The sequence below is a fragment of the Plecotus auritus genome, assembly GCF_963455305.1.
Source record: "Plecotus auritus genome assembly, chromosome: 1".
In the NCBI taxonomy this organism is placed as follows: domain Eukaryota; kingdom Metazoa; phylum Chordata; class Mammalia; order Chiroptera; family Vespertilionidae; genus Plecotus; species Plecotus auritus.
The window spans coordinates 203,867,436-203,887,818 of NC_137770.1; the positions used below are offsets into that span (position 1 = coordinate 203,867,436).

Sequence of the window (20,383 nt, forward strand, 5' to 3'; positions counted from 1 at the left end):
AGCTTGCACTGGCCATTCAGAGGAGGGAGGTGAGGAAGTGGGGAGGAAGGTAAAAACTCTCCAGTTCCTCACTTAGGTGGCTAATGCTCAGCAGACCTTGACCTTTCAGTCTCTCCAGCCTGACTTCCCTCTCCTTCATGTGTCGTCACTCCAGACCTTGTTAGAGTCTGATTGGTGGCCATGACGTTCTACTGAAATTTACCAGGAGTTATTTTGCCTAAGTTGCATATAATAGTGAGTGGGTGTGTTTGTTTGCTTCCACCCCAAGAAGCAGTATGTAAAGAAAATTTGTGCTTTGGGAGTTGGACCTTGGGTTGAAGCCCAGTTCTGTTTTTTTTTCTGGCTACTCATGTTGGGTTTAGGCAATTTATTTACATTTTTGAAGCTATATCCTGTGTCTGATAAATGTGGATAATACTGCCTTCCCATGAGGGTTAGTATAAATTAAACAAGACATGTGAGTATGTCTGGGACACAGGTGTCCAATGTTAGTTTTATTTTCCTTGGGGTTTAACTGCAAAGGGAACAAATAAGAAGCAACAGAGAAGAGCAGAGAGCTTGTGATTGGGTGAAACATGCTCCATTTTCCCGTGATAACCACACACAATAGTGTTGATCACCATTGTATTTACAATGCTCAGCACAGAGTCCCTCACAGAAAACGTAGTTGGCATTAATACTAGTTTAATGAGTTTTCTGAGGGCTATGTGCCTGCTTTGTGTATAGTGGGGTAGATGAAAAGCTTTGCTGAATGAATCTTCAGCAGGCCCCAATCATGGCTGCTTAAACTAGATGCAGAAAATGGAGACAATGGCTAAGGAAGCAGACAAGCTCCAATCCCTGTGGCTGTCAGGAGAAAATAAATAGAGTGAGAAGGGAGCCAGGTGAAACAAGTAGTGTTCCTGAAAGTGCATGCCAGGTGGCAGCTCTAGCTTCTTAAACTATATACTAAACTCCTAGCACTTTAAACCCTATGCTCATCTTATTCCTTAGTCAAAATAAATATTCTTACACTAGAGTCCTAAGGCCAGAACTATGGAAGAAACCTACTTTTGGAATAAAAAAATGCATTTACTCTTGAGAAGCTTCTGAATCCATCCCTGTGTGTATGCTCAGATGGCGTGACTTGCTACCTCCTGTTGCTTCTCCAGGAATGGATAACACATGACTAATTAACCCATAGGAACACCAAGCATTTCTTATGGCCTTTACACTCTAAATCTCATGATGATTAATGTTGTTGTCTTTTCTTCTGATATAATCATGAAGCTCAGGGCAGGATGATGGAGATGATGACATGGGTACAAACATTCTTTCCAGTCTCAGCCTTTCCAGCAACCACTGCATGGGAAAATGATAATGCTTTAGACACATCTGATAAAAATTATGATGGGTTTTTATCGCTTTTCTTGTAGATCAAAGGAAGACCGACAATTACTATACTACATTGTCATTTACAACTGACAAACTATATGATGATTTTGAAAGAGAGGCTTCTAAAAATTTCACAGAAATGAGCCAGAGAATTGAGTCAATGGTAAGCATTTTTTCCCCTCCATTTCCAGGGCCATCACTTTTTTTTTTTACAATAATTTTTAGTACCTTAGCTTCTAAAACATCTATTCCACTGATCTTGCATATCTTTGCAAAATAAGAAGAGCCCCCTGCCTAAGGGATATAAAACAAAATAACAATTCATGACTTCAGAGAGTATGATGTGCAGAGCTGAACCAAATGACCTTAGTTATTCCTTTATGTTTCTCCTACTCATCCTTCCTTAGCTAGGACTACATGCTTAATCAGCAAAATCCAGAAATTCTGGGAATGTGAGGGTGGATGTATCCTAGACTTCTTAAAGAAACCCTGAGCAAAAGACCACCAGATTAAAACTATTGAAACACGTACTTGATTAATATTTTAGTATTTAAAAATCTAATCTTGGACCAGTTTTTGGTAATAAGTGCATAAGAAATCCATGGGTACTCATTCTATCATGAAGGTATCCTGAGGGATGAATTAAATATTTTAAAAAGTAGAAAAATAAGTAGTATTGGCCAAAAGACCAAGGGCCTGGGTGGTGACTTCTTATTGTCAGAATACTTAGAGAATAATTTAGATGTTTCCTGATATTTTGTGAGGTAATTAGTGGTATGATGTGATAGAAAGCCCCCTAAGCTAGGAGTTGGGACATCTATTTTCAGTACCATGTACTAGCTAGGAATGTGTTTTCTGGAGCATCACTTATCATTCTGGACAATTTTTTTTATGTGGATATTAGGGCATTGGGCATTAAGACTAGATCATTTCCAAATCATCTTTCAGTTACAACACCCTGAGTAAAAACAGAATGGCAGTGAGTCGCCTGGAAACTGCTGGTAGACTAGAAGCCTGAGGATTCGTATACCTTGCTGAGGAGGAGGTCAAATCTTGGTTGTATTTGTATTTGTAAACACCAAGTCAGGGACATATCTGAATAAGCTCCTCTTTAAAGCAATATATATACATATATATGTATATAAATGTATGTGTGTGTGTGTGTGTGTGTGTATATATATATATATATATATATATATATATATATATATATATGTCATATATACTAGAGGCCTGGTGCAAGACATTGTATACTAAGTGGGGGGGGGGGGGGGGGCGTCTCTCAGCCAGGCCTGTGCCCTCTTGCAGTCCGGGACTCCTTGGTGGACATTCCCCAAGAGGTCCTTAGCGATGTTGCAGAGGTGGGAGAGGCTCCCGCCACCACCACTGTGCTCACCAGCCTATGGGAGCACACTGACCACCAGGGGGCAACTCCTGCATTGAGTGTCTGCCCCCCTGGTGATCAGTGTGCATCATAGCAACTGGTCATTCTGCCATTCAGTCAATTTGCATATTAGCCTTTTATTATATAGGATAAGTTTTTCACTAGGTTTGGAAACCATGTGACACTCATGCACTCGTATCTCTAACCCAATTACTAGTTGGCAGAATTAATTCATTTCCCTTGTATACTTTTGTCTATATCTTAGATGTGAATATTTACCATTACTTTTCAAAAACAGTCTGTTTATCCTCTTTTATCTCTTTTTGAGTGTAGTACAACTGATGTCACTCCAGGCCCCTCTATTATGGTTTCCCAGCTCCTATAAGTCCCAAGGCGGGGTTCAGTGGAAATCACTGAGTAGAATACTGAAAATGAGTACTCAAGTTTGAAACATGATGATATGTTGGTCATTGTGGTTTGTTTTGTTTTTAATTGAAAAAAATGTAAACTTTAAATTAGTTTGCAGAATTTCAGGGAATTGTTGCTGGCATAATTTGAATATTTTTTGGAACAGGTGAAAAATGCATTTTATAAATCTTCATTGAGGGGAGAATTCGTCATGTCTCACATTATCAGATTCAGGTATGTAGATCTAAATTACTTCTGAATACAATTTAAAGCTAAAGCTGTTGATGTAATCAGTTTTTAAAAGCTGTTTAAAGTGTTATAATATGATGTAATTCAATTTCACAAGCCAGGCAGTATAAGAATATTTTAAGAGACTCAAGAAGAAATAATTGATGTACAGGGTTGCTGAAAGGCAATGAGATACATAACAATAATCTCTTTAAAGCTCTATTTGTTTCTTCAGATTACAAAAGCAATACAAAAAGATATAAAGTTCAACAACACAGTATTACATAAATAGAACCTGAAAGCTCCCTCTCCAATAATCCCACTTCCAGAAAGAACTCATCTTCTTAGCCATCTATTTTGCACATATTTTCAATGACTGAATGTACATCTATTTCATTTTTTAGTTGGCTGTATAGTATTTCACTACAAGTATGTGTTAAGGTCAACTTAGCCAATGCCCTTTTGATGGACACTTGGGTTGTTACATATTTTTGGATTTTAAAAAAGGTTATGATGAACATATGCATACTTATCTCCTTGTACACACAAGAGGGTATTTGAGATTAAATTTCTAAAAGTAGAAATACTGCATCAGAGAGAGTAGATAATAAAACTTATAATAAAAAAAACTGGCCTCAAAAAATAAGATTCTAATTTATATTTCTGTTTTTTTTTTTTTTTTTTTTTTTCAAATTTTTATTAAGGTATTATATGTGTACATATCTTATCATTGCCCCCGACTATATTTCTGTTTACAGTTTATGTAAGAGTTAATGCCATACAGAGGTAAGAGTAAGAGTCTGTGGGAATTGATCATATGTGAAAAGGATGGGGTGGAGCAGCTGACAGAATGAGAGAGTAGTCAAGGCTGAATCCAATTCAGTAACACATTCAGATAACAAAGGTTAATTGATACTCTACCTTGAAAACATAATCACATAAAGTCAACATAGTTTGGCCAAGCTTTCTAAGATTCTTAGGATTTGGGAGTTACTTAGGAGATCCTGAAGGCTGCTTAGGAAAAATTTTTGGTTTTAAGACACTGGGAATTAAGCCTGAAAGCTAGAGCCAGAGTCAATTTCATATTCAGTAAACATTATGTTTGACTAGAGGCCTAGTGCATGAAATTTGTGCACTGGGGGACTGTGTCCCTCAGCCCAGCCTGCACCCTCTCACAATCTGGGACTGCTGGCTCCCAATCACTTGCCTGCCTGCCAGCCTTATCACCCCCTAACCACTCCCCTGCCAGCCTGGTTGATGCCTAACTGCTCCCCTGCCGGCCCGGTAATCCCCAACTGCCCTCCCCTGCAGGCCTGGTCCCCCCCTAACTGCCCTCTTCTGCCAGCCTGGTCACCCTCAACTGCTCTCCCCTGCTGGCCTGGTTGCCCCCAACTGCCCTCCTCTGCTTGTCTGGTCACCCCCAGTTACCCTCCCCTGCTGGCCATTTTGTGGTGGCCATTGTTGACCACATGGGGGTGGCCATCTTGTGCGAGGGCATGAGGGTCAATTTGCATATTACCTCTTTATTATATAGGATAATTAAAAAATACTTTTTGATTGATTTCAGAGATGAAGGGCAAGGGAGAGAGAGATAGAAACATCAATGATGAGAGGGAATCATTGATTGGCTGCCTCCTGCCCATTCCCTCCCTCTCCCCACTAGAGATCCAGTAGCAATGCAGGTATGCATGAGCCCTGACTGGGAATCAAACTGTGACCTCCTGGTTCATAGGTCAATGTTCAACAACTGAGCCATGCCGGTGGGGCTATATTTGATAATTTTGAATGGTTGACAAGAGAAGTGTCTTTTTATATCAATAACCATGTACTTAACTGGGTCCTTTGGTTGTAATAGAAACCATGAACATACTAGCTTATTACTATCAGAGAGGCTGAGTTGGGAGTTCTCTATGTGGTAACCAATAGACTTATAGAAGAAAATAAACTAGATCTTTTAAAATTATATGTATGGATTTGTTTTTGTATTTCAAAAGAATGATAAAGAAAAATATCTATATATATATAAAGAGGTAATATGTAAATTGTCTGGGATGCCGTAATGTCACATCTGCTCAGGAGGAGGCTGTGCACACAGGTGGGCAGTAGGGGACTGTGTGTGTGGTGAGGCAAGCCACGGATGGCACAGGCCTGGAGAGAAGAGGACCTGCCAGCCACTGTGGCTGTGAGGAGGCCCGGAGAGAGGAGGGCCTGCCAGCCGTGGCATGCCAGCAGTCCTGCCTCTGTGCATGAGCTGCAGAGGAAACACCTTTTCTGACCACTCATTGGCTAAGCTCCTGGTATGCCACTCGCAGTGTTCTTGGTAACTTGGGTAATAAGAATTCAAGAAGGTGATCTAGGGTTTTTCCACCTCACTCCTGGAGGGAAAAACAAAGGCTGCTGCTGGAGGGGCTAAGAAATGTCATATCCTGCCCTAGCCGGTTTGGCTCAGTGGATAGAGCCTCAGCCTGCGGACTGCAGGGTATGGGTTCGATTCTGGTCAAGGGCATGTACCTAGGTTGCAGGCTCCTCCCTGACTGGGGCCCAAGTCAGGGCTCATGCAGGAGGCAAACAATTGAAGTGTCCCTCTCACATTTATGTTTCTCTCTGTCTTTCCCTCTCCTTTCCATGCTCTCTAAAAATCAATGGAGAAATACCCTCAGGTGAGGAGAAAGAAAGAAAGGAAGAAAGAAAGGAAGAAAGAAAGGAAGAAAGAAAGAAAGAAAGAAAGAAAGAAAGAAAGAAAGAAAGAAAGAAAGAAAGAAAGAAAGGTCATATCCTATGAAAGAGACATCTTGAAAATGCCTCAAGAAAGTTTTCATTTTTTCGTGGTGAAAGGACTGGAGTCCGTGTTGATGAAAACACCTTGGTGGCTGGCAGTGGCAGCAGCAGTGGGGTGATGGGGGCAGCACCTTCCCCTGATCAGCCCGGTCACCTCCTGCAGAGGGAGGCCAGACTGAGGCTTAGGCCCACTTCCCACGGGGAGCAGGCCTAAGCCATCAGAAGGACATCCCTTGAGGGCTCCTGGACTGTGAGAGGGGGCAGGCTGGGCTGAGGGACACCCCCTCCCCAGTTCATGAATTTTCATGCACCGGGCCTCTAGTTCTATATAATAAAAGTGTAGAATGCAAATTGTCCCCTCAATTGGGAATTGTCCAGGAGTTCCACCAGGGGGCAGTGGCAGGCGGCCAGGGAAAGATACTGAGTAACTAGCTGGCAGCCGGCAGCTGACAGCCACTAGGGACCCAACCAGTGTACAAATTTCGTGCACTGGGTCTCCAGTATGTGATATTACTGTAAATTTTATTCTAAACTATATTTTTTAAAACCACATTTTCTTTTCTTTTTCATCCACAGTAAAGAGGAAAATGGAGTGTTGGCTCACATGCTGCTGATTTTTAGATTTCGCTCTACTGAGGATCCTGAAACCATAAATAAAATTATTCAACGTGTTCTACATGAAAAACTGTATGATGCTGTAGGACCCCCTAAATTAGATCCTGAATCAGTTGAAATAAAAAGTAAGTTTATTTTTCTTACTTAGTTTAATTCTCTTACATAAAATATCTCCATGTTAAGTTTGGTCTTGGGCAATGATTTTTAAAAATTATTTTGGATGTCCTTTAATTATAGAGTCTTGCCACTAGTAGAACATTTCTTTGGGACCAAATTGGTTCTAATAAAGTATTTTAATTTTTTATACCACCCAAAACTTATAGCTTGCATGCAAGTTTGTCATTAAGTAATTGTGAAATTCATTTAAATATTTGTATATTTAACCTAATATATCTAAAATAGTATTATTTCAACAGTCAATGTACAAATTATTTATGAGTATAAAGTACTAAGGCTTTGAAATCTAGTGTATATTTCATATACATAGTACATTTCAATTTAGACAAGCCACATTTCAAGAGCTCACTAGGCACATGTGGCTAGTAGTACAATATGGGAATTGGCAGTATAAGAAATGAGACTATAGGGGACAAGTACAAAGTGCTAATATAAAAGCTGGTAGACTTCACTAGAGGCTTAACCTGGTGGTCAGCTACCTTACTTGCTTAGAAAGGAGGCTTCACTAATTAAGGCTACTGCATAATTTGTGGGTCCCAGTGGAAAAGAGAAAGTTGCACTCTTCAAAAAGCAATTTTAAAAAGGGCTGTTAAAGGTAATAAAATATAAGTCATTTTTTTCTTTCATGGTGTCACTTGCTTTGCCATGGTATTTTTATTTCTTAATGTTATTCAAAGTAAAAAAATTAAAATTACTATCATGAGTTTTACTGTTCACCTTCATTCTGTAAAATGTCAATTTAAAATGCAAATATAAGAGCATTTAATTTCTACATGGAATCACAAAAATTATACAACTGTATTTCATAGCTCATACATACATATATTTCAGTTTTTACCAGGTCAATGAAAACTTTACACAAGGCTAGCATGAGCTTTCTTATTTCCCTTATTGACACATGCACATTTTAAGAACTTTTTCTACCTTTAGCTTAAGCAAGGATGGACCAAAAGGTCCTATGCCATTATTTCAAGCAGAAACTTGACTAATACCAAGAATAATGAGAGCAAGAAAGAATATGTTTGAGTACGTTGGTTGCTCATGTCTACTAGAATGTCATTGCCTCCCTTTTAGCACCCTCTGGTTCAAACAGAAAACCTGGCCTCTGGGGACTATCACTGCCCTCTGTCTAATGGTTGAGAAGTCAATGAGCTAAGGAGCCATTGGTTAGAGTCAAATGACAATGTGAAGGCAATCGTTTTGCTAAAACTTGGGCAGAAGGAACATTTATAAAGAGATAACATTGGTTTTAAATGGGAGTGAGAACTAATTTATGGAGATGCCACATGGTTGTTATACAAATGGGACTATGCCTATGACTTTAGTAGAATAATCTGAAATAGTGGTCAATAAAAATAATACCATTGCATTTGGTCAATCAAAACTGTGGTTCAGACCATTATTTCCCTCAAAGAGATTATGGTCCACATGCATCTTATTTCCTGATATAAAACTCATGTTCCTGGGCTTCAACACAAAATCACTGAATCAGAATTACTGGAAAGAGAAACGTATTTATATTATGAAGGTGCTCCCTATGTTACTCTTATTCTTACTAAAGTTTAAGAAACACTGTTCAGATCTCTCTTTTCCCCAAGGCAGTGAACATACTATCTATACTAATAAAGGGGTAATATGCTAACTAGACTGGATAGACCAGATGGCTTTTGGATGTGCTTCTGGACGTCCTTTCAGACAAAGCCACAGTGACAGGGCCGAGGCAGAGGTGGTTAGGGGCAATCAGGCCAGCAGGGGATAGTGGTTAGAGAGAAGCAGGTCAGCAGGGGAGGGCAGTTAGGGGTGATCAGGCTGGCAGGTAGAGAGATTAGGGTTGATCAGACAGGCAAACAGAGGGGTTAGGGGTGATCAGGCAGGCAGGCAGAGTGGTTAGGGGCAATCAGGCAGGCAGGCAGGTGAGTGGTTAGGAGACAGCTATCCCAGATTGCAAGAGTGATGTCTGACTGCCAGTTTAAGCCCAATCCCTGCAAACCGGCAATTGGACATCCCCCGAGGGTCCTGAATTGGAGAGGGTGTAGACTGGGCTGAGGGACCCCACTCTCCCATGTATGCATTTCATGCACTGGGCCTCTAGTGTCTATGATAAAATAACTATGTTGCTTTCTTTACAACCTAGAGATATATTATCTTAAAATAGAATTAAACCAGCCTTTAGTATTTGAAGTATTCAGAGGCATTATGCAATTCTGATGAGCTGACCCTGTTCACCATTTCTGTGTATTTCAGAAATCAACAAGACAGAAACGGACAACTTTCTAAACAATTGTAAGTTTAATATATTTATTAAAATTACATGACTTGAATGTAAAATGTTAACACTAGATTATTTAGGCTTACTTTGTTTGGTGTTAAGGGTCAGAATAAAGTTTGAGTGTTCTGTGTACAGCTCATGGTGCTTTAGCTTACCTCTGAGGCACATTTTATTACTAAAGAACAACACAATTGGGGGAATTTTGGAGTGTATGTATGGGTATTCATGGCATATGTGTATTGGAAGTGAATCATGCAGTTGTTAAATAAGAGGCAAAAATACTTCTTAATGTTCTGATTGAAGATAACTATAATATACTTTCACAAAAGTTTTTTGAAGATTATAGAAAAGTAATCTGAATGTTGGTATTTTTCAGCTAGAGGAAGAAACTTGTTATTCTACACAAGATAAAATCTTCTTCTTTATTTAAAATACTAGAGACCCGATGCACAAAATTCGTGCGTGGTGGGGGGGGGGGTGTCCCTCAGCCCAGCCTGCACCCTCTCCAATCTGGGACCCCTCGAGGGATGTCCGACTGCCCGTTTAGGCCCGATCCCACCGGACATCCCTCTCACAATCCAGGACTGCTGGCTCCCAACTGCTCACCTGCCTGCCTTCCTGATTGCCCCTAACCGCTTCTGCCTGCCAGCCTGGTCACCCCCTAACCACTCCCCTGCCAGCCTGATTGATGCCTAACTGCTCCCCTGCCAGCTTGTTTACCCCTAACTGCCCTCCCCTGAAGGCCTGGTACCCCCCAACTTCTCTCCCCTGCAGGCCTGGGTCCCCCCCAACTGCCCTTCCCTGCAGGCCCAGTCATCCCCAACTTCCCTCTTCTGCCAGCCTGGTCACCCCTAACTGCCCTCCCCTACAGGCTTGATCACCCCCAACTGCCCTCCCTTGCAGGCCTGGTCCCTCCTAACTGCCCTCTCCTGCTGGCCTGATCACCCACAACTGCCCTCCCTTGTGGGCCTGGTCCCTTCCAACTGCCCTCCCCTGCTGGCCATCTTGTGGTAGCCATCTTGTGTCCACATGGGGACAACCATCTTGTGTGTTGGAGTGATGGCCAATCTGCATATTACTCTTTTATTAGATAGGATAGAGGTCCGGTGCACGGGTGGGGGCCAGCTGGTATGCCCTGAAGGATGTCCCAGATCAGGGTAGGGGTTCCCTTGGGGTGTGGGGCGGCCTGGGCGAGGGGCCTGTGGTGGTTTGCAGGCCGGCCACGCACCCCAGTGACACAAGCGGAGGCCCTGGTATCTGGAATTTATTTATCTTCTACAATTGAAACTTTGTAGCCTGGAGTGGAGCCAAGCCTTCTGCTCCGTCCGTGGTGGCAGCCATTTCTGTTGGGATTTATTTAACTTCTATAATTGAAACTTTGTAGCCTTAAGCAGAGGCCAAGGCAGGCCAGGGTGTGCGGAAAGCTTGGCTTCCTCCATTGCCGGGGAAACCCAAGCCTCCCTCCTGCTCTCTGTGGCCACAGCATCTTGGTTGGATTTATTTGCATATTCGCTCCTGATTGGTTGGTGGGCGTAGCTTGTGGGCATGGATTGTGGGTGTAGCAGAGGTACAGTCAATTTGCATATTACTCTTTTATTAGATATTTTTATTGATTCAGAGATGAAGGGAGAGGGAAAGAAAGATAGAAACATCAATGATGAGAGAGAATCATTGATCGCTGTCTCCGGGAAGCCCCTACAAGGGATCGAGCCTGAAACCTGGGCATGTGCCCTTGACCAGAATCAAACCTGGGATCCTTCAGTCTGCAGGCTGATGCTCTATCCTCCAAGCCAAACTGGCTAGGGCAAATAAAATCTTCTTGATTAATCCCATATTGTGGAAATCACAGGCAATCATAGGGCTGGAGTGTATATTGATGACATTACTAAGGCCTCGATAACATTTTTTACCTGTATTTTACCTGACTTTAGACCTAGAATTTCCTTCCCTCATAGCAGAGTATTGCACCAGGATTTAGAGAGTACATTAGATAGTTACAGAATTAGTACAGAATATATTTATCTTAAAAGATGGAAGGAAATATGCTACTCACCAGCTCAGAATATTGGTTGATACATAAATTTAATTAGGCATGAGACCAAAGGATAATCTCATTACCTAAATAAAGTATATTCTTGTCACCAATATTTATTAGGAACCTACTATATGCTAGTGCTGTGGTAGGCAATAGGGATATAAAAGATGAAATAATATCCCTGCCTAAAGAAGCCCATACTCTAATGGGACTATATGTACAGTGCATGAACACATAATTATTTTTTTAAAGTGATTAATGTTTTTATTTTTATTTTTTTAATTTTTTTTATTAAGGTATTATATGTGTACATATCTTACCATTGCCCCCCCCCCCACTCCCATACATGCCCTCGCCCCCCAATGTTTTGCATCCGTTGGTTGATCTCTTATTTCCCCCACCTCTTGCTAACCTTCCCACTGTAATTTGACAGTCTGTTTGATGCTTTACTGCCTCTGTATCTATCTTTTTGTTCATCAGTTTATAATGTTTTTTATTATCCACAAATGAGTGAGATCAGGTGGTATTTTTCTTTCATTGACTGGCTTATTTCACTCAGCATAATGTTCTCTAATTTCATCCAGGTGCCTACAAATGGTAATAATTCCTTCTTTTTTATGGCAGCATAGTATTCCATTGTGTAGATGTAACATAGTTTTCTGATCCAGTCATCTGCTGACAGGCACCTAGGCTGTTTCTAAATCTTAGCTATTGTAAATTGTGCTGCTATGAACATAGGGGTGCATATATCCTTTCTGATTGGTGTTTCTAGTTTCTTAGGATATATTCCTAGGAGTGGGATTACTGGGTTAAATGGGAGTTCTATTTTCAGTTTTTTGAGGAAACTCCATACTGTTCTCCACAGTGGCTGCACCAGTCTGCATTCCCACCAGCAGTGCAGGAGGGTTCCTTTTTCTCTGCATCATCGCCAACACTTGTCGTTTGTTGATTTGTTGATAATATCCATTCTGACAGGTGTGAGATGGTATCGCATTGTCGTTTTGATTTGCATCTCTCGGATAATTAGTGACTTTGAGCATGTTTTCATGTGTCTCTTTGCCTTCCTTCTGTCTTCTTTCGAAAAGATTCTATTTAGGTCCGTTGCCCATTTTTTTAATTGGATCATTTATCTTCATGTTATTAAATTGTATAAGCTGCCTGTAGATGTTGGAGATTAAACCTTTATCAGTGATAAATTTGCAAATATGTTCTCCCATACAGTGGGGTTTCTTGTTGTTTTGTTGATGGTTTCTTTTGCTGCGCAAAAGCTTTTTATTTTTATGTAGTCCCATTTGTTTATTTTCTCTTTGGCTTCCATTGCCCTAGGGGCAGTATCAGTGAAGAAGTTCCTTCAGCATATGTCTGAGATTTTGCTGCCTGTGGATTCCTCTAGTATTTTTATGGTTTCCCGTCTTATATTTAAGTCCTATATCCATTTTTAGTTTATTTTTGTGTATGGTTTAAATTGGTGATCTAGTTTCATTTTTTTGCATGTATCTGTCCAATTTTCCCAACACCATTTATTGAAGAGACTGTCTTGACTCCATTGTATGTTCATGCCTCCTTTGTCAAATATTAATTGTGCATAGTGGTTTGGGTCAATATCTGGATTCTCTATTCTATTCCATTGATCTATATGTCTGTTCTTGTGCCAGTACCAGGCTGTTTTGAGGACAGTGGCTTTGTAATACAGCTTGAAATCTGGTATTGAGATCCCTCCTACTTTATTCTTCTTTCTCAGGATTGCTGTGGCTATTTGGGGTCTTTTTTTATTCCAGATGAATTTTTGGAGAGTTCTTTCTAAGTCTGTGAAATATGCTGTTGGTGTTTTAATGGGGAGTGCATTGAATCTATAGACTGCTTTGGGTAGTATGGACATTTTAATGATGTTGATTCTACCAATCCATGAACATGGTATGTTCTTCCATCTGTTTACATCTTCCTCTATCTCTTTTTTCAGTGTCCTGTAGTTTTTTGCGTAAAGGTCTTTTACCTCCTTGGTTAAGTTTATTCCTAAGTAACTTAATTTTTTTGGTGCGATGGTAAATGGGATTGCTTTTTTAGTCTCTCTTTCTGTAACTTCACTATTGGTGTATAGAAATGCCATAGATTTCTTGGCATTAATTTTGTATCCTGCTACATTGCCGAATTCATTTATTAAGTCTGTTATTTTTTTGATGGAGTCTTTCGGGTTTTTTATGTACAATATCATGTCATCTGCAAATAAGGACAGCTTTACTTCTTTTTTTCTAATTTGGATGCTTTTTATTTCTTCTTCTTGTCTAACTGCAATGGCTAATACTTCCAGTACTATGTCAAACAGGAGTGGTGAGAGTGGGCATCCCTGTCTTGTTCCTGTTCTTAGGGGAAATGGTTTTAGTTTTTGTCATTGAGTATGATGTTAGCTGTGGGTTTATCATATATAGCTTTTATTATGTTGAGGTATGATCCTTCTATTCCCACCTTGTTGAGAGTTTTTATCAAGAAAGGGTGTTGGATTTTGTCAAATGCTTTTTCTGCATCAATTGATATGACTATTTAATTTTTATCTCTCAATTTGTTTATGTGATGTATCACATTTATTGATTTGTGGATATTGTACCATCCTTGCATTCCTGTGATAAATCCTACTTGGTCATGGTGTATGATCTTTCTGATGTACTGCTGAATCCGATTTGCTAGAATTTTGTTGAGGATTTTGGCATCTATGTTCATGAGGGATATTGGCATGTAATTCTCTTTCATTGTGTTGTCTTTATCTGGTTTTGGTATTAGGGTGATGCTGGCTTCATAGAAGGAGCTTGGAAGTGTTCCTTCCTCTTGAATTTTTTGGAATAGTCTGAGGAGGATAGGTTTTAGTTCTTCCTTGAGTGTTTGGTAAAACTCTCCTGTGAAGGCATCTGGCCCCGGGCTTTTGTTTGCTGGAAGCTTTTTGATGACTGCTTCAATTTCTTCCATAGTTACTGGCATATTGAGCTGTTTAGAATCTTCCTGATTGAGTTTTGGAAGGTTGTATTTTTCTAGGAATATGTCCATTTCCTCCAGGTTGTCCAGTTTGTTGGAAAAGAGTTGTTCATAGTATTTTTAAACAATCCTTTGTATTTCTATGGGGTCTGTTGTTATTTCTCCTCTTTCATTTCTGATTTTGTTTATTTGGGTCCTCTCTCTTTGTTTCTTGGTGAGCCTGGCTAGAGGTTCATCAATCTTGTTTATCCTTTCAAAGAACCAGCTCTTGGTTTTGTTGATCTTTTGTATTGTTTCTTTGGTCTCTATGTCGTTTATCTCCACTCTGATCTTTATTATTTCCTTCCTCTGCTTACACTGGGCTTTTCTTTTTGCTCCTTTTCTAACTCTTTGAGTTGTAAGGTTAGGTAATTTATTACCATTGTTTCTTGTTTTTTTGCAGTAGGCTTGTAGAGCTATGAACTTCCCTCTTAAGACTGTTTTCGCTGTGTCCCATAGATTTTGGATTGTTGTGTTTTCATTGTCATTTGTTGCCATGATGTTTTTTATTTCTTCCTTGATCTCTCTGGTAACCCAGTCATTGTTTAATAGCATGCTGTTTAGTCTCCATGTGTTTGATTTCTTTGGGTTGTCTTTATTGTAGTTGATTTCCAGTTTTATGCCACGGTGGTCTGAGAAGATGCTTGATATGATTTCTATCTTCTTGAATTTGAAGAGACTTTGCCTATGTCCCCACATATGGTCTATCTTTGATAATGATCCATGTGTGCTTGAGAAGAATGTATATTCTGTGGCTTTAGGGTGAAATATTCTGAAGATGTCAATTAATTCCTTCTGGTCTAGTGAGTCATTTAGGATTGATGTTTCTTTGCTGATTTTTTGTTTAGAGGATTTGTCCAATGGTGATAGTGGGGTATTAATGTCTCATACTATGATTGTATTGCTGTCAGTCTCTCCCTTGATATCCTCCAGGAGTTTTTTTTATGTATTTGGGTGCTCCTGTATTGGGTGCATATATGTTTACCAGAGTTATTTCTACTTGTTGGATTGCTCCCTTTAGTATTATGAAATGGCCTTCCTTATCTCTTGTTAAGTCCTTCACTTTGAGATCTAATTTGTCAGATATAAGTATTGCTACCCCAGCTTTTTTTTCAGTTCCATTTGCCTGGAAAACCTTTTTCCATCCCTTCACCCTCAGTCTGTGTGCGTCTTTTTTTCTTAGGTGGGTTTCTTGCAGACAGCAGATATGTGGGTCTTGTTTTCTTATCCAATCCGTTACCCCATGTCTTTTGATTGGGACATTTAATCCATTTACATTTAAAGTTATTATTGATAGGTGCTTGTTTGTCGCCATTTTTATTCTTTACCCCTGTGTTCCTTCTTTTCTTCCTATTTCTTTTTTTTTACAGCAGACCCTTTAGCATTTCTTGCATTGCTGGTTTGGTGGTAATAAATTCCCTTAGTTCTTTTTTTGTCTGTGAAGCTCCTGATTTCACCTTCAATTTTTATTGATAGCCTTGCTGGGTACAGTATTTTTGGATTCAGACCCTTCCTTTGCATGACTTTGTATATTTCATTCCATTCCCTTCTGGCCTGATGAGTTTCTGTTGAGAAATCAGTTGCTAGTCTGATGGGGGTTCCTTTGTATGTAACTTTCTGCCTCTCTCTTGCTGCTTTTAAGATTCTTACTTTGTCGTTGGTGTTTGCCAATTTAATTATGATGTGCCTTGGCGTCGGTCTTTTGGGGTTCATTTTGCTTGGGACTCTGTGAGCTTCTTGGATTTGTGTGGGGTTTTTCTTCCCGATATCAGGGAAATTTTCTGTCATTATTTCTTCAAACAGGTTTTCTATTCCCTGCAAGCTTCCTTTCCTTCTGGAACCCCTATTATGTGGATGTCGTTTTGTTTCGTGTTGTCCCAAAGTTCCCTGAGGCTCTCCTCCTGCTTTTTAATTTTTTTTTTCTAGAAGCTGCTCTACTTGGGTATTTTTTCCCATCTTGTCTTCTAGCTCACTGATTCGGTCCTCTGCTTCTTCTAGTCTACTCTTGATGCTTTCTATTGAGTTCTTTACAGCAGCAATGCCATTTTTCATTTCTTCTTGGTTCTTCTTCATTTCCTCTTGGTTCTTGCTCATATTGTCGAATTTGTCTTCCATTCTTTTCAGCCACCTTATGACCATTTCTCTGAATTCTTTCTCTGGAAGGTTGCTTGCCTCCATTTCGTTTACTTCCTTTTCTGGTGATGCCTGCTTTTCTTTCTTTCTTTCTTTTTTTTTTTTTAAATATATTTTATTGATATTTCACAGAGAGGAAGGGAGAGGGATAGAGAGCCAGAAACATTGATGAGAGAGAAACATCGATCAGCTGCCTCCTGCACACCTCCCACTGGGGATGTGCCCGCAACCAAGGTACATGCCCTTGACCAGAATCGAACCCGGGACCCTTCAGTCCGCAGGCCGATGCTCTATCCACTGAGCCAAACCGGTTTCGGCTGCTTTTCTTTCATATGCAGGCTGTTTCTTTTTCTCCCCATGGTCTCTCTTCTCTGGATGTCTGGTTATGTAGTTCTCTCTCTCCTGCATTGATTTAAAGGCAGAAAATACAGCAATTCCAGGTACAACACACAAGGCACTGAACAGAAATGTATTCACAATATTAATAACCTCCAATAAAGGTGACCACCAGAGAAAGGAAAATTAGGGGATAGGAGAGAAAAAAGAAGAGAAAAAAGAAAGAAAAAAAAAAGGAGTGTCAAAATGAAATTGGGAAAAGGAAAAAAAAATAAGAGAGACAAGAAAGAGACTAAGAGAGAAAGGGGAACAAACTATATATATGGGGATAAAACTCCAATAGAACAACCACTAATCCCAGAAAATGCCAGCAAGTACCTGGGGATTAATACAAACTACAACACCAACTAATATCAAGCGAGGCAAGGGAAAACAGAAACACAAAACAAACAAAGAAACAAACAAACAAAAAAAAGGATAAGCAAAACAATCTTACAAAAAAGCATAAAAATTCGATATAATCAACATTCAAGCAAACAACAACAAAAGGACAGAGAGAAAAACAATTTTTTGGATAGTTAAGACAGTGAAGAGAGAGGTGTGTATGGACTTGGAGCAGGGGATTGGAGATTAGATATATAAGTAGGGTGAAATTTTATCAGGGGTAAACAGAAAGAATAGGGAAAATCTAAAGCAGGAAAGGGGTAAGATAAACAGGACACCGAAAAGGGAAAGGTTAGGAAGAGAGTGATGGCATAAAGGTAGAGTTGAGATAGAGTAAAACGATGCTAAAGGAAAGATGAAAATAGAATGTAGAACACTAATCCCAAAGTAAAATAAAGGGAAAATAAAATACTTAAAAAAAGATAAAATAGTAGTAGTAATACTGATTGAAAATAAAAATGTAATAATTAAAAAGGTAAAATCAAGTGAGGAAAAAAGAAAAAAAATTAGTTTCTTGAGTAAAAGATGCAAAAAATGAAAATAAAAAAATAAAAATAAAAAATAAAAATAAAATGTGCAGTAGTGAAGGTCATTCACTTCCTCTATTCTGTTTGGCACACCTGTTTCTCAGTCCTGACAGTATTTCAGTTCCCTGCTTTCCACTGCTCTTCAGTGTTGTAAGCCAGTCCTGATTTTAAGAAGGTGGTGTGTCTTAATTTCTCGTATTCCTTTATTTTTTATTACACAAGAGTCAATTTGTGATTCAGTCTCTTGGTGGCAGTGTTTTTGTCTTGACTTCCGGGTCTATATATGGCCTCTCTAGCCTGTATTTACATCCTTCTTTCCCTGTGGCACTCACTACCGGTTTGTGGGAGTGGGCTGCCTCAGAGCTGGTTCTCTGATGGTCACTCCCCACTCTGATCCCCAGATTCCCGAAAAACACTTCCCCCTGCAGTCTCCCAGGGTGTCCCCAACTGGGTGATCCTATGTATTGGGCTTAGTAATCAGAAGCAAGGATTTGAAGAGGAAAAAGCCCAAGTGTGCGAACAATGGGTCTGCACGCAAGTCTAAGCAGCCGGCACACCTTTGAAAGTCTTAGGCTGTCCCTGCACGTCAGATCCAAATGGGTTGCTTTTTAGAGATCCCTTCTGTTAGCAGCTCTGAGGACCCCCTTCCACATTCACGGATCACGCCAGCCCCAACAGCCACGGATTTTTCTAGGCTCAGACTTCCCTGGTCCTCCAGCTCCCACAAAACGCATGTTCCTCTCTCCCGCCGGGACCAGAGACCTCACCTTATCCCAGGCGAAATCTGACCTTTCCGTGGTGGAGTGTAGAGCTCCTCTGAATCCGCGTGTTTGTGCCAACTGGGGACCGGTGTTCTGGGGATCGCAGCTGTTCGGTGGGTACCGCAGTTGTGGATTTTCAGGCTTCCGATAAGCTCCACTTTCCCTTTCAAGATGGCACAGACTCCACGTCAGAGCCCATAGCTCTGGGTGGGGACCCAGCCGCAGTGGGGGCTGCCCGGTCAGGGGAACCCGTCTAGCAGTCCCCCACCTTCTCCTGGAGTTTAGCGTCCCTTAACTTGCCAACAAACACTCCTCGTGCGACCCTCAGCTGTTCTTTCTTTCTGCTCCAGGACAAGGCTCGGAACACGTCTGTCTATTCCGCCACCATTTTTCTCTCTTCAACACATGATTATTAACAATAGCTCTCAAACAAGGGCAATTTTGACCTCCAAAGAATCATGCCCCATGGTGGCATTTTTGGTTATCATAATTGTGTGTGTGTGTGCGCGTGTATGTATTTGTGTGCTACTGATATCTAGTATGTATAGGTCAGGGGTCCTTTTAAACATCCTATTATATAAAGGATAGCCTCCCACAACTAAGAACTATTTATCCCAAATGTCAATACTTCCAAGGTTGAGAAACCCTGTAATAAACATCCTATTAATAAAAGCCTATGTGGTCATGATGCCCTCACACCATAACAAGCGATCACCAGGAGGCTGCATGAGCAGCGGGTATGCATGGGTGGGTGGGGCTGCGTGCGAGGCGCGGAGGTGGGTCTCTCAGTTTCTGCCTACCTCTTTGGGGCAATCCATCGAGGAGCCTCGGATGGGTGGGTGGGGGCCTACCTCTTTGGGGTGATCGATTGTGGGACTCCCACACCGTGAGAGGGCACAGGCCAAGCTGGGGGACCCTTCCTCCAGTGTATGAATTTCATGCACTGGGCCTCTAGTATATATAGTACAGGGAGAGAGGTATATATACACACACAATATATAGAGTATCACTTTTTTTTTAATGGAGGTATTAAAGAAAGTCATAACTAATCCAGTTTGAGGATGGGGAATTGTTAGAGACAACATCCTAGAGGAAGTAATGACTAGTTTAAATTTTACAACATGAATAGGAATTAAATAATGAAACACAACAGTTTAAGGGAAGGTAAAAACAAGAGAAAATGTTTAATACTACTGAAGCTCAAAGTATGAAAAACTTGGGGCAAAATAACACAATTTGAAACTTAAAAACAACTGCTAACTAATGCATCAAATCTCTTGGGCAGGTTGTGGGACTCGGAAGAATAAAAGTACAAAACAGAGTCTCAGGATTGTTGGTGGAACACAGGTAGAAGAAGGCGAATGGCCATGGCAAGCTAGCCTGCAACTGGATGGGATCCATCGCTGTGGAGCAACTTTAATTAATGGCTCATGGCTTGTGAGTGCCGCTCACTGCTTTAGAATGTAAGTCTTGAACCTCGTGAGTGATTGGGGGTAGCTAAGCAGAGTGCGTTGGGGCTTGGCAAGAAGAAAATACCTAAGAAGTTTAAGAGAGATGAGTTTAGTATATATTAAATAACATAGACCTCACAAAGGGAGTGGGAAACTCTTAAACCTTAGTAAAAGATTTTATAGCCTGGAAATGGAAATGGCATCAAAGTACATCTAGGTAAATTATCCATTGAAAAATACACAATAATTTGTCAGAGGAAGCAGGAATTTTAAGACGTCTTTGGACTTTGAGCTTGATATCAATGAGAAGAGCCATATCTCTCTGCTGCATATCTAAGAGATATGGAGGCTAGGTGGGTTGTAGGTTTGACCCCAGTGGGGAAATTTCCCATGATGAGAATTAAATATGAAGAAATCTGATAGCAACAAATGATATAACTGAATAGGTTGGCTAGTTATA

General features: G+C 40.5%; 1 protein-coding gene across 1 annotated transcript in view; it reads left to right on the plus strand.

Moving 5' to 3' along the window:
• LOC308242007 (transmembrane protease serine 11E-like) overlaps positions 1 to 20,383 on the plus strand; it is a gene marked incomplete at both ends in the record, with an annotated part of 106,256 nt that overhangs the window by 74,937 nt on the left and 10,936 nt on the right. Inside the window, 5 exons of the mRNA XM_080655778.1 lie at positions 1,416 to 1,537; positions 3,333 to 3,400; positions 6,749 to 6,912; positions 9,209 to 9,247; positions 19,758 to 19,935. Of these exons, the coding sequence (XP_080511904.1) occupies positions 1,416 to 1,537; positions 3,333 to 3,400; positions 6,749 to 6,912; positions 9,209 to 9,247; positions 19,758 to 19,935 (571 nt within the window). The remainder of the gene's footprint in view (positions 1 to 1,415; positions 1,538 to 3,332; positions 3,401 to 6,748; positions 6,913 to 9,208; positions 9,248 to 19,757; positions 19,936 to 20,383) is intronic.